Source organism: Bombus flavifrons, chromosome 5, assembly GCF_040668555.2.
Source record: "Bombus flavifrons isolate JBK064 chromosome 5, iyBomFlav1_principal, whole genome shotgun sequence".
Taxonomy (NCBI): Eukaryota; Metazoa; Arthropoda; class Insecta; order Hymenoptera; family Apidae; genus Bombus; species Bombus flavifrons.
In genome coordinates this window covers 6794981-6812701 of record NC_138446.1, presented here as the reverse complement: position 1 = coordinate 6812701, position 17721 = coordinate 6794981, and the positions used below count along the sequence as shown (strand labels likewise).

The 17721-nt window shown below is 38.7% G+C and overlaps 1 protein-coding gene across 1 annotated transcript in view; it reads left to right on the top strand.

Annotated features, from left to right (window-relative positions):
- The first annotated feature begins 818 nt into the window (after positions 1 to 818).
- Positions 819 to 17721, top strand: part of LOC138179787 (uncharacterized) — a 32684-nt gene continuing 15781 nt past the window's right edge. Inside the window, exons 1-15 of the mRNA XM_069112926.1 lie at positions 819 to 1200; positions 1626 to 1747; positions 8382 to 8455; positions 8528 to 8664; positions 8752 to 8840; positions 9372 to 9442; positions 9547 to 9602; positions 10290 to 10491; positions 11130 to 11534; positions 12434 to 12641; positions 12729 to 12917; positions 13405 to 13565; positions 13816 to 13917; positions 14012 to 14129; positions 16655 to 16787. Coding sequence (XP_068969027.1) covers positions 819 to 1200; positions 1626 to 1747; positions 8382 to 8455; positions 8528 to 8664; positions 8752 to 8840; positions 9372 to 9442; positions 9547 to 9602; positions 10290 to 10491; positions 11130 to 11534; positions 12434 to 12641; positions 12729 to 12917; positions 13405 to 13565; positions 13816 to 13917; positions 14012 to 14129; positions 16655 to 16787 — 2449 coding nt within the window. The remainder of the gene's footprint in view (positions 1201 to 1625; positions 1748 to 8381; positions 8456 to 8527; positions 8665 to 8751; positions 8841 to 9371; positions 9443 to 9546; positions 9603 to 10289; positions 10492 to 11129; positions 11535 to 12433; positions 12642 to 12728; positions 12918 to 13404; positions 13566 to 13815; positions 13918 to 14011; positions 14130 to 16654; positions 16788 to 17721) is intronic.

Here is a 17721-nt window from a genome sequence, read left to right as displayed (position 1 = left end):
TTGCTTAGGTAAGAATTAAAGAAAATAATTACAATTTATATGGAATTTTATGGTACATTATCTTTAATTGGAAAAATGTTATCTACAATGTTACAAAATGCGATTGACGAAACAAAAGCTCTGCTATACGTATACCCAGCATAATATTCCTAGGATCAATGAAATCAATGGTGTACTCTCTTTTCTATATTATTAAATATCATTAAATTCTATATATATCGTAATTACCTTTTTCTTTATTATCTAACCCAAACCTCATCCAAACAAGTTCAAACCCAAAGACAAACCGAAAATTGAACCCGAAGGATACAATATACTACAGTGTCAAAATAATTTCTATTTATATCTCAGAAATTAAAGCTCAACGGTGATTATATAATATATGTGGCGGCACTTGATAGCAAATATCACCACTCGACACTAACTAGTATCGGACGACGGCAGCGCAGTGGTTAGCGCCAAAAGTAGACTACCGAAGCGTCCTGTTTTGCGACCAAGTTTTCAGGACAGAAAAAACAACCAAAAACAAAATCACATAAAAGCTCCGCTCCCCAGCGGCTTAATTCCAAAGAATAGATTATATCATAAAAAAGTATGGCTAGTATGGCTTCGTCGTACCGTCGCGTATCGGTACTTTTGCCTAACACATCTTACCGAAATTCACAGTTTATTGTGAATAACCAAATGTATTAATATGTATCTTGGTTTAAATGAACGTTATAAATAAAAACAGTGGTTAGCGCCTTAGGTTACAAACGTTCGGGACCCGGGTTCGAATCCCGGCGACCGGAGTCCTGTTTTTCTTCTACGCATCAAAAATGGAAGAAAAACAGCAGTATCCCATCAGCGACATCTACAGCCAGCAGCTACAATTATCACGGACAACACTTACTCCTCAAATTGGTGACCCCGACGTGATCGACAGCGAAAAGGGTGTGACCGTGATAGCGCTACCGAGACTTACTCCCATCATCACGAATCTAAGCATGTGGCAATCTGGACCTACCGCTACGACGAACACGGAAAACGGGCCGTTCCATCTTCAACAAACCTCGACACCTCACCTCCGATCGACGCCACAAATGCAGGTGACAGGATACGAGACGATGACTAAGCCAGGAGTGATATGTGACCATTGCAAAGTTCATGGGCATCACCACCAACACATCATACTAAAAAATGGAACAGAGGCCTACGACCGTATGCGGAACGCCCCGCACCGTACCGACAGGTGTATCCATCTCCACATCGAAGACTTCGCGTAACATCTGCACGGGTTTGACAGCAAGCGGTCGTCGACGCTTTTATCCAGCATCGAAAGACAAATCCGTAGATGCCGAACTCTCTCACAAAACGCACACGGAAACAATGAACGAAATCACGTCGGGGCAACAGTTTGAGATGTGATATATCGTGATAGATACTGAAGAAACACTCGAATATATTTAATAATAAATATTTATTAACAATATATTCTGTGTGGCGTAAAACTCGCGGTTCGCGGTTCGCGATTACAAGTTCAAATTCGGGTCGATACGTTTCGATATGCGATACAAGTTCAGACGATAAATGCCACGATACGAGCAACAACTGGGTGTTAGAAATCTTGCTAATAGTTTTATTAGGCATACGAATACCTATTAAGGAGGACCTGAACGCGACGGCAGCCGAAATGGTTTATGACACCGGCATACGATTGCGGGCAGAATTCTTTGTACCAACTAAGCAACAGGCCAATTCGGAATACGCAAGTCGTTTGACGCCTGTCCGAATTGATAGTTGGTAGTTGGCAGCAATCACGGATCCGAGTTGCTCGACATCTCTTAGGCAATCATCGTTCGAATTTGTATCGCATATCAAAACGCATCGACCCGAGTTCGAACTTGTAATCGCGAACCGAAATTAGTAACCGCTAGTTTCACGCCACGTGTACACACAGAATATATTGTTAATAAATATTTATTGTTAAGTATATTGGACTGTTTCTTCAGTACCTATCACGACATATCACCTCATATATATATAATTAAAATTACTCAGAATGCTGACTTCGACGACACATATCAAGGCCAATGAAATCAACGAGACGTGAGCCTTTTCTATCATCAAAAGAAGAAAGGAGGAAGTACAAATTGAAGGGGTAGGTAGAATCGATCGATCATAGACGAATTACTGCGATGCAACGGGATGGACACTTTCCATATTCCAGCAGCGTCATGGTAACGCGCGTCTCATCGAACCGTGCGAAATTACGATGCCCTATTGTTCATAGATACCATTATTACCATTACAAGGTATCATTATCGATGGATAGATCGCGCAGGCATTCATATTCATGGACGATCCGATAACTGTAGTCCATAGAAGCTAAACGAGAGAGGGTGAAAGAGGGATTTCGATGGGTGATCAGCCTGCTCACTACGAAAATCGTTCGTTTTCAACCGTATCGATCGTTACCTCGACTCGCATTAACGGCGTCAATCACGTCCCTCCTGGCTGATTAGGGATGCAGTTACATGTTTACCATGGACTATCTATTCATGAAACGATCGACAGGGAAACACTCGCTTCCTGCTCGATACGAGTGGAAAAATTTCAATTCTGTGCAATGTCGTTGCGCGACACGCGACAATTTCGCGTGATTTGTAATAGATCGAGATGAGTGTACGATTTTACGAACATACGTATAACAATTGTCGCGTGTTGACGCGAACGGAGATTAGAATTAACCACTGAAATGACTGTACAGTACTAGCCGTTTAATCAACAATCAAAATTTATATTTTTCATCTGTCTAATAAAATTGAGAGACTTCGATATTGCATAAAATTAATATGTCGTATATTTTGAGAAATTTGGGACTTTTCTTTTCAAATTGTAATGATGTGGACAGAAATAAGCGTCAAAGTGATTTGTGTAAGCATCGGATAATTCTAATGGGGTCTGACTATGAAAGGAAGATTTACGTCAAAAGAAATCTGTGATAAATTTGCGCCTGTGGTATGGTTAATCGCTATATATACATGATCGACTATGTGTTTAATAGTAATTTGCATAATCAAAAACAATTTGTCGCTTATAACATAGTGTAGCGGTTAAAACTTTTACCTGTAACCTTTATTCGATGACTAGGGACTGTGAAAGTCCTCTAATGACGTTTAAATTTTATTGCCGCGGAGTATAAGATTATCTATATAGAACGGTTCATAAGCTAATACATTTGAAAGGTTTTAAAACTTTTACTATCCAGAGAGACAAACGAATGAATTGAATAATTAAATCATTAAGAATTTCAACAACGTACGCTTAAAACCTTGCTCTGCATTTCGATAGTTCAAATATTCCAAGAGCTTAAACCATTCAAAAATTCCACTCTCTATCATTCTTCATTCGCAAATCTCAATTATCTGCATACGTTCCAAAATCTCGATCACCTATCCTCCAACAGAATTCCACGAATATTCCAGCTGAAATAAAGCAGAATTACCCATTCTGCGTCGATACGACGAACCATAATCAAAACGATCCTATTATCCTAAATATACTTCCCCTAAGTCTCTCGACCAAATAAAGTACGCATTATTGTTAAATGTATCTACATAACTCCGAAATTATTAATATCTAAATTTATGTTCCTGAAGTTTGACGTCAATTTATTTATTTATTGACGTTACAATGTGTGAAAATGAAAAGAAAATTGGAAGGAGGACAGAAAGGATAACCTAGAAAAATCTTTGGCAGACACAAAAGTCAAGTGACTATTTATAAAGAGTACAAAATATTTACAAGAATGACTATAATAGCTGGCTTCCACAGTAGATAGTAACGAGATAAGCTTACATCTAAACTGCAGCAACATTTCTGATTGCTTAACAACGTCGACGAAAACACAGTGGTGGTTCCGCATGGCAGTGCGCTCATCTGCATAAAGACCGACTGCATGGGATGACGAGGCCGAATGAGAGCTGGCGTGTAATAATGTCGTCAGTTTCGCGAAGGTTTATTGCACCGTCGTGTAGCCGCTTGCAGGAGAGACTTAATATCGTCGGCTGTAAGCCGGTCCGTAATATCGAGCCGACTCGTTTTCTACCGCGTTTCGTTTCCGCGGCAATTCCGCTGACACAACGAGAATCGCGTGCACGCCGCGTGCATGCCTGCCCGGAGATATTTGTCCGCTTCGGACGCACAGCCGAGGAATTCGTGTCGCGGACAATCGGGACCTGATCGATACACGAACACGAACCAACCACCAACGAACGCCTCGTTGTTACCCGAACGAGAGTCAATACGACGGGGAAATTGGAAGCTGTCGATGCGCGGTTCGTTTTTCAACGATAGAGAGACTATTTTCGATCGTTTTGGGATATTTATCAATGAGAATTTTGGATGGTTATTTAGTGCAAGTGATTGAGATTTGTAGATGGACTGGGTATCTGACGTTAGGATGTCAAAGAAAAATGGAAAGTTTGAGGTTGATGTGACTAGACGTCGTTGTATGTTTTGGGAGTGTCTGCTGAATGTGATTTTGCTGAAGTGTGTAAAAGAGATTGTTAAATAGAAATACGCGAATATTAGAATCATACCTACTGCGTGGAAGATACGTGTCTGGCGATATAAAGACAGATCTTATTACGTGAAAATGATTCGTTAGCACAGTAGAAAATGAAAATCGTATCCGCAACCTCGTTAAAAAAGTAGTATACACTAACCGAACATAATATAAATGAAAAATGAAATTTTATCGATCAAAGCGTTTATACGTACAGATATTTGCAATTGACGTTCCGAGAAGTCTGGCACATGCACCTGCAAGTTTTTATAAATAAGCCATGTGAAATCCAATTTCTCGTCAAATATACCACTTTAACGATCCTTCATTACCCAACAAACTTTTCATTTCTAGTTACTTCATCGAAGCTCATGAAACTTTCCAGTAGCCTGTAAATTGGAAAAAAAGTGAAATGGAAAACTGCTTTGAAAAATCGAACAGCCACTACCAGTTCTATGGATCGATCCCGGAAATCAGCGGACCTCGACCAATCGGCATAAAGAACCCATCCCGTGGTTCGATCGCAGAAAGCTTTGATACGCTTCGTTCGTCGGTTGGTCGGAAAGTACGCTTCACACGAGTTGCTGGGTACTTGCAACTTTTAAAATAGCAAAGTGTACTGTATGATTAGTAAAAGTATGTGATTAGAACGAACGGTGAGTATAACACGAGACTATGCGATGTTACTAGAAACGTCGTTTAGCATTTATTTTATCATGGACGAATTCTACCGAGGTGCGAAAAATCTCGAACCAACATCCTCATTTTCCTTCTACAAGGAATAAGAAAATTGTGATGCAAGAAAATTTTATTCCTGATAGATCGAGGCTGACCAGTAAAGAACTGTTCCATTTCTTAAATATAACGACCACCTCAGAATATTGGAGCGACATACTTGACACTAAAATTGGTAGAAATTAAAGGTAACAGTAACAATTGGTTGCATAGGTCTCGTGACTTCGCGAATGAACGTTGCGTTGATTGCTATCGAGGTACAGAAAGAAATTCCGAATTCTTCGTTAATCCTAGGAAGAATAATTTGTCTAGCTGTAAACGAAATTAAAACGAATTATGGTAAAAATACTTATAAAAAGTCTAATACTCAAAAGTATCAAGGAAATCGTATCCGCGCCGTACATTCGGCTTGGAATTAACTATTGCTAACACTTTCACGTGATTTTGTTCGATCTATTAAAATTAACGGATGACATTTCTTAGTTGAAGCCTCGTAACTTCCTCCGCCCCTGGATACTTCGCGATTCCCGGGGCTTTGTGTATTTTGACGGGGGTGTTAACTGACCCCGTGGCTCACGGAGGCAGTGCGAAGGAGGGGTCGTGCTCAAGAGCAGAAGAGGGTGGCATTAGGTCGAGGTCACCAGGACGCCGAAGCGATCGATGCAGCCCGCCAGGCAGCACCACCCACGCTTCAACCCTCTCCGCTTTCTCCCTCCGCCGAGAAATCTCCACTCTTCTCTCCGGTGGAAGCCGAATACACCGATCTCCGACTCTCGATTCTCTCACTCTCTCTCTCCCCTCGCCATACACCAGACTGGTTCATTATGTTTCTATTTACGTCTGGTTGCATTTAGGCAGAGACGTCCGGGAAAAGACTCGCGCGCGGGTTCAACACGTGGATGCTCCATATCCGAGCTTCGATCAGCTGTTTTCCCGGGGCGTCGACGCTTCCAGATTCTGCTACGCTTCGAGAGAAACGAATGCAAGCTTCGAATTGGAATAATTTTTAAAGGAACGCGGAGCGTTAGGAATTCTTTGTGATTCCCTCGCAGATGTTGACGCATCCACTGCGTCGATTCAAATATCGGGAAAACTTTTGTATTTTAATTTTTGTATGCTTGGGCGAAATAACTTAGAGAGTCAAACAAAGTACAGAGCAGCGTACTGAAACGAAGGTTGTTACTTAAAATGAAGATATTTTTAATGAAAGAAAAATGCACTTTGAGGTAGGTATTTGCATTTTAATAGCAGTGAACGTGGAAATAAGGAAATATAGTGGATATTATTAAATAAATTATCGTGGCAATATTTCAATGGTTGTTCTGAAAGCAATAAAAACTACTGAAATATGTACAAAGATGCATGTATCAGTGACTTTCTATTTTAAGATATCAGTTTACGTATCTACATTGAAAATAACTTGAATATGAAATCTTATTTCAATAATACGAAGTCTGATCGAAATTGTTATATACATAGGTACAGAATCAGAAGTATGTCACTCTATGTTGAATATCATATTGCATGGCGATAACGTAGATATCGCTATATTTGCTATTTATGTGTAGTACATCGAATCAATACTGTTCATATTTGAAGATATTCCGAGAACAGAATCCGAATTGTTTTAAGACTCTGCTTCAAATAAATTCCTACGAATGGAACAAGGTCATCCAAATAGAGTAGCTCAACTCATACAAAATTCAACGCACAAAAAATCAATTCCCTTCTTAAACTAATTTAAACTATCCTAAAATACTTCTAATTTCATATAGATGTATCAAACTTTCAAAAATCTATTTAAATCAAAATAAATAAATACTACCTTCAAAAATTCTTTTCTACTCCAACTTAGTCGCGTTTACGAACTGTCGATCGAGTAGAGTAGTTGGCAGGAGGGTGCGCATGATTCGCTTGAGCTTAAGGTGCGCTTTCAGAGCTAGCAAATAACTTTACATGAAATTGACGAGCAGAAGAAGCGATTCAGCCACTCCTTGCGTTTGTAATTTCAAAGCGCCCGTAAAACCGCAATTTACGAGGAAGAGAAACACTTCGATTTCGCGCTGCGTAACGTCACGATGGTTTTCCATCGAATTTACGCGAAACCGCGAAACGAATTCATCACGACCAATTACCGATTGGAGGGACTCATTTCGAGTCGAATTTTACTTGAAACAAACGAAGGTCGCGTCCCGTCGTCTTGCCTGCCGCGTGTTGTTTGGTTTCCAAGGCCTCTTCTCCCAATACTCGCGACGATCTCCCTCTTTTCTCGTTCTCTATTATCTTGTAAATGTCCTGATCGTTTCGAATCAGCCGTTTATCCCTTGAGAATTGTTAACGACCTAACTCCGCGGAGATCACGTTCACGTTCTGCGATGATGCCGGTTCTCCGAGTGATTTCTGCGTGACCTAATGCGACTCATACCATGCGAACAAGCTTTACGCGTTATGACGTGAGTACGCTTGGAAGTGTTGAACGAATGATTTATAAATTTTAAATGGGAAATTGCTTCGACTTTTTTGAAAGTAGAGGAATCTCTTTGATTGTTTAAGAGGATATTTTTAACCGTTTCTACGCACGATTGTTTTTAATTATTATATTTCGCCGACTTGAGAAATCGAAGAGCATCGCTCGAACAATATACAATATATAATACAATAATTGAGAAATTGAAATGATAAATGATTTGTGTAAAATAAAAGAATGAAAAATTATTTTCTTAGTGAAGGAAAATGTAAATTTCATGTGGAGTATGGCAAAAGAGGTTATGCTAGTTTAACTTCTAGAATCGTAAGATAAAGATATGATTATAAATGATTGAAAAACATGAAAGTATAATTTCCAAATAAATAAATTGACTACTCCGATATATTCAGTTCCTATATCTGCAGAGATGGCAAACGCTGAAAATTAACGTTACGTTTTTTATGTTGTTTCTATTGTTTTTACTTTTGACGCTAATTAAAAATAAATATAAAACTTACAGAATGAATCGCAAGTCTTTGTGATAGTCGTTAGGTCAGTAATTTCACAATCAGAGAATTTAAAATTCTCATGGAAAGATTATGAAAGATTAGAGACTTTTGACATTTCTAGGAGGAATCTAGAAGTTCTGTATCCAGTGAAGACGATTCTTGCTTCTTCTCGGAACTCGATCTGTTAAATCCGAGGTACCATCCAAGATATCCAAGGAAAATCTTAATAAACATAAACAATACGTTTATATAAGTGATTTTTTACAGACGTTCTTATCAAAAGTCGCGGTATCATAATATAATAGGAACTAAGAATCATTCAGCAAACCATTTCGAAGCATCTAGAAGGAATTCTAATCACTGTTGCTGTTTTGCAAGCTACGATCACGTCGAAACAAAATTACGTAAGTGATGTAAGTGGAAATGGGATGCCATGTATACATTTTTTCGTACATTAACTTACACGTTAGTTTATTCTGAATATGTTTCAGTATACGATAAAGTAGTTAAAAGTACCAAAAACAATCGTGCATCGAGTTTTCAATATTTTCCGGATTGTAGTCATCGAAAGAAGCATGAGGTAATTTATTTCTAACGAACTATATCCTGAAATATCGAGGAATTAGCCAATTCGTAGAAAACGACACAGGTTGTTAAAAATAACAAGCAGTGCGACAGAATTGTAACCATATTCACAAGCTTCCATTTACGTCACTCGACATCATGTATCGGGTTTTACCAGTAAAAATATCTAGAATCCGAAAGTGCTCCGAGGTACATTTCGGGCTTTGAACTTTAAAACCGTTTTTTGTAACGTATTTCCGGCCCTGTCGTCGTTGCAACTCAGTTTTCGAAAGAATTTTAGGCCACGAATAGAAAATACTATCGAAGTGTACAATAAAAATAACTTGGAAAAAGAGAAATAATTAGTGGAACACATATGTATATAATATAATACATATTGCAGTTCGTAGTTCCAATTATAGAAGATATAAAACTCAAGATATTTTTATAGAAATTTAATAAGAACAATCACACAGAGAGATATTACATTAAAGACGAAAAGTTCCATTCTTTCATTTACTTTCATCCCTATATTCTCACGACCCAGGTAACCTTTGCCACAAAGAGGTCTTCCAGCGGCAGCAAGGATCTTAGCGCCAAATCTCCTACGAAACTTGGGTAATTATCCAAAAAGTTTGGCGAGTCACGTGCACGTACTTAAATCACGTATACTTGTAACACGTATCGTTATAACAACGCCTAATGTATTCCCTTGACAACAGGAGGGGAAAAAGTACGCCGCGAATAATTCGTGCGATCCGTCAACGAAGTAGAAAATGTAAGTTGTTAAATGTAGAAATTTTCAGTCTATCTGTACAGTTATCGCGCATTATTTAACTCATTTAACTCGCGCGTTCGAGTTTTGGGGTGACTACGGAATGATCGTTGGAAATCCCACTAAAAAGATATCAAACGTACATGAATTGTTATTAGGCATTAGTTTCAATCAATTTTGTTTTATCAAATTTTGGAAATTGATACAATTCACAATAAAAGATTTTTATTACATAAACGCGCATTCACATATCTGCCAATTAACGAATTGTAAAATAAGAATACAATGATAGAATATAATTAATAATGAGATTACATCTAATAGAAATTTTTGTGTAGTAAACGTTTGAAATTTCAAATTTCATAGGAAAACGTATAAAATAAAGAAGCTTGAATATTCCGAGCATTTTCAAAACAGGTTTTCTCGATTTTTATAGCAGTTCCATGATTCTGGTCATCCCCAAGGCCCGAAAACCCTGAAACTCGCGTTCCTCGATCCGCTGCCCCCGATTCCATGTACTTGTTCCTCTTTGCATTATTCCTCTTCGCCTACGTGTTCCTCGGGAAGGAACGTGATAATACACAGGTGAACAGAAAGGGGCCAGCGGCTCGAACAGCGGCCACGCACCCGGAACTCGCGCGGCCAGCATCCTCGCGAAGAGCATCGCTTTAATTCCTGGGCGGTTCGTAGTCGAGCCGACCGAGGATCGATCGGAATCACCGCGACCCGGAAACAGCAAGAGCAGCGTCGTTGTCCTGTATCACGAGAAATCAGTCGCGCCAGCCGCAACAACCCCCAAACCACCCCTCAGAGCCGTTCAGTCGGAACGAACAGTTACGCGCGAACTGACTCCATCGGTTGTCCACACTGTTCGATCCCCACGTCACCAAAGGTAATTATGAAGATAATGATCGTGGATATTGCGGCTCTGATATCGGGATGTTAGGGTTTTCGATAGTTCGCGATCCGTTTAGGGAATAATTTACTATCAGGTGATATAGGTTATTGATCATGTATGATTTGATGATATTTCGACAAATAGCATAATTAGATGACTTGTTGTTTGTACAATTAATTTGTAAAGCTTAATTTTTTTATTATCAGATTGGTTAATGTTATATAAGATTACTTACCAATACTGGTCAGTTGTATTTTATAAATTACAGCTTCTCAGATCTTACGAATGATATTAGTTTAATTCTTAATTAGGGTTCAAAATGTTGCTTCGACTAGCTGAATGTTCAAAACAGTGAAACACGTTATTATTATCGTTAGTTAAATATGATTAAACACACAAATAGAGCTCTAAATATCAAATAATTTCCCCTAGGAAATAGATTCTCTTAGAGTTGCTTCGAAATCTTCTTAGGAATTTATGAACCTCCTAAGTTAATTAAATTTCCGACAATTCCAAGACGTCCACGCGAGCTTAAGTCGAAAGAGGATCAAAGTTCCTCTTCCTGGTATCAAAACAAAATGATCGAATTTTCGAAGAAATCCGAGAAATTTCTCTCTTTTCCCTTCGGACAGGTCGAATCTGGTTGGAAGTCCAGAGCACCGACCTCCCATATATCTAACTGACCGAAGAAAAGCTACTTTGAGACGTCGACGTTTATCGAAGCGGCGAAGACCACTCAACGTGCACATTTATCAGGACAGCCGCGTAGTACAGGCTCGTTCCTTGTCGGAGGATCATCGTGTCGGACCTAAAGAGGTGCAGCTAGCGGAACAGAGATCCGATCTGGTTAAATATACGGTCAAGTCTGCGAAAAATTTGATTAGATCCGAAGGGGACTCCTCTACTCGACAGGACGACGATTCGGATGACCCCGATCAAGATAGAAGAACGAACAAACAGTGGAAACACGATAAAATCTTCGGGGAACGATGTTGTCCCTCTGATAATTTCGTTTCTAAACTAATGGCTCGTTCCAGGTAACGAAATTATATTGTACTTTGATATGATGTTAAGGAAAGGTTATTTCAATAGAATATGATTTTTAATTTTGCAATGTTACGTTCTTTAACTCGTATATTTTTCTGAAACATTGGTTACTACTGTTTCGTATCTTTGTCTTATTGGTAAATTCTTTGATAAAAACACGAGTGAAATGACGGAAGTAAAAATAAATATTTGTTAATATAAAGTACAAGTTCTGCTCTACTATTGTATACGGATAACAAATTGATCGTAATATACAGTAAACCTTGATAATAATGTGAAGTGTCCGTAAATCAACGTTTATAATCAAACTTAACATTTGATAGCCCTTGCTATTAGTCTGAACTAATTACTACCTACCACGTTTAACGATCCATAATTACAGCATTTAGTAGCTCTTAACCATTACCTTTAGAGATCATCAATTGTATTCAACGTTAATGGCGTATACATTCGACCAACGTTATGAATTATAGACGTTGACCATAAAAATATACAAAATAGTATCTTGATTTATGAAACTACCCTCATGAAAGATAAAGACATACATAGAAACACTATACTATAAGGTCACATAGCATCAAACAACATTAAACCTTATCTACTTCAAACAGTGCGAAGGAGCAATAAAATTATTCGCACCGTGCAAATTAGTTAAGGAACATCCAATTTTATTGTCTCAAACTATTGAAACGCGGGACAAAATTATTGATTTCAAGTTAATATAAATTACATCATCCAAATTAATCAAATATTAAAATGGCGATTAAAAAATAAACCAATTTGTATGAAAGAAGAAATATATGAAAGACTAAACGACAAAGAAGAGAAGCTAAAAGAATAAAAGTACATAAAATAAGATTAGTAAAATATCAAAAGATGCGTTTCGCAGTCCAGGAATAGACGGCGATTGCAAGCAACGCAAAAACGAAGCAGTCGGCCCAAACTTCAGCTATCTAATGCAGCAAATGCATACAAGGCCAAGGGAACGAGGTGACGATCATCGTGTATTTATTGGCGTAAACGGCGGCGACAACTCGAAACGAGTATTTCCATTCCAGGCAACCCCGAGCGGTAACCTGAAGATTGTTCCTAATCAGGTAAATGTCCCAATCGGTCCTTGGGTCGATAGATACTCGTCGAACCTTAGGAATGTTGGCCTCAAGGCAGACGCGTAGTCGTTCTAGGTGGTGTTCGAATCGAAAAAGGTCAGTGTGTTGGTTGCTGATCCCAGACATACAAAGGTTAACGTCAAGGCCGAATTGAATACAACCCAAAAAGAGCTTGGTGAACGCATATCTGAGTCTTCCACACAATCGAGGTCCATCGATCTTCCACTAGGTGTAGTATCGTCATCGACGATCAATCAGTTGCAAGTAGGTTCGGTATTATAACTTTCGTTCGATACAAACTGGTATCAGTTGTGGCGTGGCTATACAGAGTGCAAGCGGCAAAACAAGTGATGCGGCCAATTCCAATACTCTAAATGCCAATTTAGCCGCTTACCGCTGACCGCTTCTCTGTATAATTACGGTCTTAATCGATCGCTTTCACGTACACGAATGCGTGTATGAGGTTAAATTTGGATTAGGTTTCTTTCGACTAGAGATTAAATACTCTAGAAGCCAGTAAAACCTATTACCGAAAAAAGGTTTACAGTTTCAAGGTGAAGTTATAGATAAAAAGGTATTTGATTTTACTCAAATTCTTTTAACTTTCAACCGAATTCTCTGAATAACGTCATTGACATACTTCGACCAAAATTAAGTTGTAATACAAAAGAAACCTAACAATATCCTTATCACCACCAACTACCTACCATCCATCATAGCTACTTAAAAGTAATGTATCGTTTCTAAACAGAGTCACAAAAAGTTTCCGGTTGTCGAGGACAACTATAAACCAGCAATGCATTCGTTCAAAGCTAAATTCGGCCAAGTGGAGGCGATGGAACACAAGCAACAACAGTCAACGTCGTCTGCGTCTCACGAAATACCAGTGTTGCAAGATGTGCCACTGTCCACGTGAGTTTTATTGGTCGATCAAGCTAAAACCATGTTAGCCACGAACGTAGTAAAAGGAGAATCAGGTCGACGTAACATTACAAGGGAAAACGATACAAAGTTTATTTATTACCGCGAACCGAGACATTTCCATAAAATTACGTCGTCCCGTATTTTTCTTTCAATCGTAAGGAAAACCAACTCGCCCAACGCGAGGTATATACTCGATGTTTCTCAATAAACTGTTTGATCGTCGTGTAATTTCGAGCAGACTCGGATTTACGAGTGAACAACCAATCGATTGGGATAACATAATTCTCCCGGAGAAGACTGACCTGTATCAGGAGCTAGCCAGGCGTATCACAAATTACAAGTAAGCTTATAGTTGTACCCGATCGATGTAACGAAGTCGAGCATCAACATACGACATGATTACGGGCTAAATTTCATTCGATCGATCTTTCGAGGAACGCTGACTGTATCGTGCGAATCGATCAGGATGAGTTCCATTGCCATCTGCTGGTGCTACAGAGCTATAGTACCTTTTTCGACGAGAAGAATTGCAAGGAGATCGATCTGACCGAGGTAAGTTATTGAACTTTTTATCCTGTAAGTAACGTCACCTCATCTTCCAGCTCTGCTGGGAATCACTGATAACTGCGCATTGCCCGTGTGAAGGTAACTAAGCCACGTGTTTTTTACTTGAAAAGTTCAATTTACTAAAAAGCTGGTACTTCTGCTATACAGAAGATACTGTAAGAAACTTAAAAACGATTGAATTTTTATATCAGTTCTTTAACTCATTATTAATTGATCCGTCTAAGAGTCATATTGATCAACTCTAGAAATATGGAAGCATAGAAATGTGACGATAGTATACACTTTATTTTTTGGAATTTACTTTATAATCTATTATTACCTATGCTATCTTCTTACAATAAGCAAACTCGAGCTGTTTTTAATCGTCTAACTGCGTAATGAAAATAATACATTTGCAAAATGTGAAGTCGATCAGTTTGGCTTGCGAGAGCCACAACACAGCGAAACCCAATCCTTTTACTTCCATTTTCAATTCCGCTCGCCAACTAACGATCCTGTGAGCGACAGAACGATCCGCGCGATTTTTCTTTCCGTGTGCTGTCATTTATTCAGAAAATGGAAGGCACGCGAACGAAAATTCCCCGTAGCTTTCACGAACACTCGACCGTCATCGATCTTCATCCTTTAACGAGGCGCGTTAAACGAGTCGTAACCACGGATCGCGAGACGTTCCTTCGCCCACTGATACCCTGAACGCTGTCGTATCGTTCCACCGTGCAATACGATAGCGTTAAGGGTATCCTATCGGGAATTTATTACCCGACAGAGGCGGAAAACGACGCACGTCCCTTGAGTTTACCCCCGGAAAAAACGACACATTATACATGCTTGCACCGAGGAAGATATATTACGGACTTATCGGTACACAGAACAGTCTAGCGAATTCGGAATAAAGTCCTTTTGTTCGCGCGATCCGATTTTCCGCTTCCCTTTCCATCTCTGGATGTGTATCTGTGGTCCATGTTCGATCGTGCGCCAATCGTCGTTCATCTTCGCCTCCTCGCCTTTGTCCACGTTTTCCCACTCGAACATCCTCTTATTTCGTTTCTTCTTTAATGATTTTTCCCGATAAACCGGCCGTTTACTGTTCTGTTTGCTTCCACTCGAAATTCGTTGATCTTTCCAGGTATACGACATCTCGGAGAAAGGATTTTTTATGCCAAATTTTTAGTATAAGGAAGAAATTTTTGAGTTTGATTTTATATCTCGATGTTTCTAGTACTGAAAAGTTTTAGAAAAATTTTGAATCTTTTCAGTATTTAACGTTCAAATGGTGTAGTGCAGGCCAAATTACTGACAGGCATATCTTTTTCCATATGGTTTTTATTCTTTTCGTCAGAATACATAGTTACGTGATAAAATTGAGAAATTGGTAAAAGATGAAGTTGGACAGTTTGGCTTTTGAGAGGATCGATTTAATCCTAGATTCCAATCATCTACAACTTTTCGTTATATCACATAAATACCAGAAATCTGTCCTCGATTAAACTGGCCTATATTCTCAAAAACCGATGAAAGTCAGCGGGATTTAAGCAAGTTGCATTATTCTGCCTTTCGAGAGACCCACCACTAGATATTCATAAATTACTACTTTCGCAATTGTTCGTCGACGATAATGACAACCGAATGAATATACGAGGGTATGAATCATTGGTGGTGGAAGCGGCGAGATTCAATAAATTTCCCGATGTCGAGACTTCGAGATCGCCAAGTAGGCAACCAGCGAGAACACAAGGGGTTGCTAGCGACCCCAATCTCTCGTGTCAGCATCCTGGCCCCTCGTTTTCAGTTCTCCACCGGTGACTCGGTGGGCTTGAAGCCAACCGACCTTGAACTCTTTTTTTGTCTTCCCTAGCTACGGCTATATTTGACTCTCTTTTAACTTAAGGATGAATAGCAACGTTCGAGTAACAGCACCACCACCTGCCGCTCTTTAATGATTACTGCGAGAGCCTCCGCCATTTCTATCGTCGCGACAGCTTTCTCCTTCGCCACGTGTCAAGGAGACGTGTAATTAAAAATAGAAGGACACACGTGCTTTGTAACAAAATAACCAAGCTTTCCTCTCTGCTGAAAGATCGTTATTCCTGGTGTTTCTTACATAGATTGGCCTCTTGCTCTTTCGCATTCGAATAAAGAAGTATAAAGAAAGGACGATGGAATTACGTATCAGCTAAATTTCGACCTTTATACAAAAGTTACACTTTCATACGGGAAGGATGATAGAATTACTTTAAAATTATATATGTATTTCGCACATTTTTAGTTTTTTATACCTTTATGCAGAAGTCTAAGTAAAGAATGACAAAATTATTTGAAAAGTATAATATTAAGTGTATTTTTGTTCTTTACGAAATATTTAACTTCTTTAAGTTAACGTGTATGTTTTACAGATCTCTGTTCTCTATAGGACGTTTAGTTTTTTCAAGTTGATATATTTAGTCTATAAATATAAGAATTAATAGGTATAGAATGACAATGATTTGAAGAAATTTTGTTGCATCTAACAGAGTGACGTATCTTCGAAGGCGTTTTCGCTCATTTACGACTGGATGATCAGTCCACAGAACGAGAGCTACAGGCTTTTGCAAAGGGACAACATCCTGGAAATTTTTACCGCGGCCCAATATCTCGGAATTAAAGGTAAGAGTGGTAAAAAAATTATCTATCGCTTCCATAAATTTCAAAATTATCATAGCTCTTCGATACAAGCCATAGAAATACAGTGATAATTAAAATTTTACGTGAAATATATATATATATATATATATATATATATATATATATATATATGTGTGTGTGTGTGTGTGTGTGTGTGTGTGTGTATAGATTATTTTTGATATATTCTATATTTGATAAATTTTGATATAAAATTCTGATTTCAGTATTCATTAATGTACGTTGTAGAAATAATTACAAAATGTACTAAATAAGAATACGGATAAGAGTATAGCACTATAGCGATGAAAGATTTCGTTATCGCATAAATCGTATAAACGTTCTTTCATCTTCATCAACGTGGAAGATTCGTGAACAACGATCCTGTTTACATCGGTGCTTCCAGCATCCTTCCCCATCTCCATCAATCTTTTAAAACGCGACTGCACGCATAATATATAGCCGATGCTTTCTAGCACAGTTTAAAACTTCGAACTCGCTACCGGAAAAGAATGAAAAGTTTCCAGTGCCATGATAGGTATCCGGAAAAGTCTCGACGGTGCCGACCTCGAGTTTCGTTGAATACGTCACTGTCCAACTTGAAACTTCAATAAACCATATGAGATCTCGGAGAAAATGGTGGTGCATCGTGTCTTCGAGCAAAACACGAGGAAATCCAAGCTTCCTCTCTAGGAACTATGTTGCTAAAATCTATATTTTTCACGTTCAGAGAATGTATTCTTGATAGAAAAGATATAACGAGGTCGGGAAGTTAATAAAAAATACACGAATTTTGGTCACCGAAACAGAAATTTGAGAAAATCTAATGGAATATCTTTTATCAACGCTCGGGTCTTTACCACAGACATAAGATGTCAACTTAAAACTATATGTATACCTGTCTTTTTGCAAAAACAAG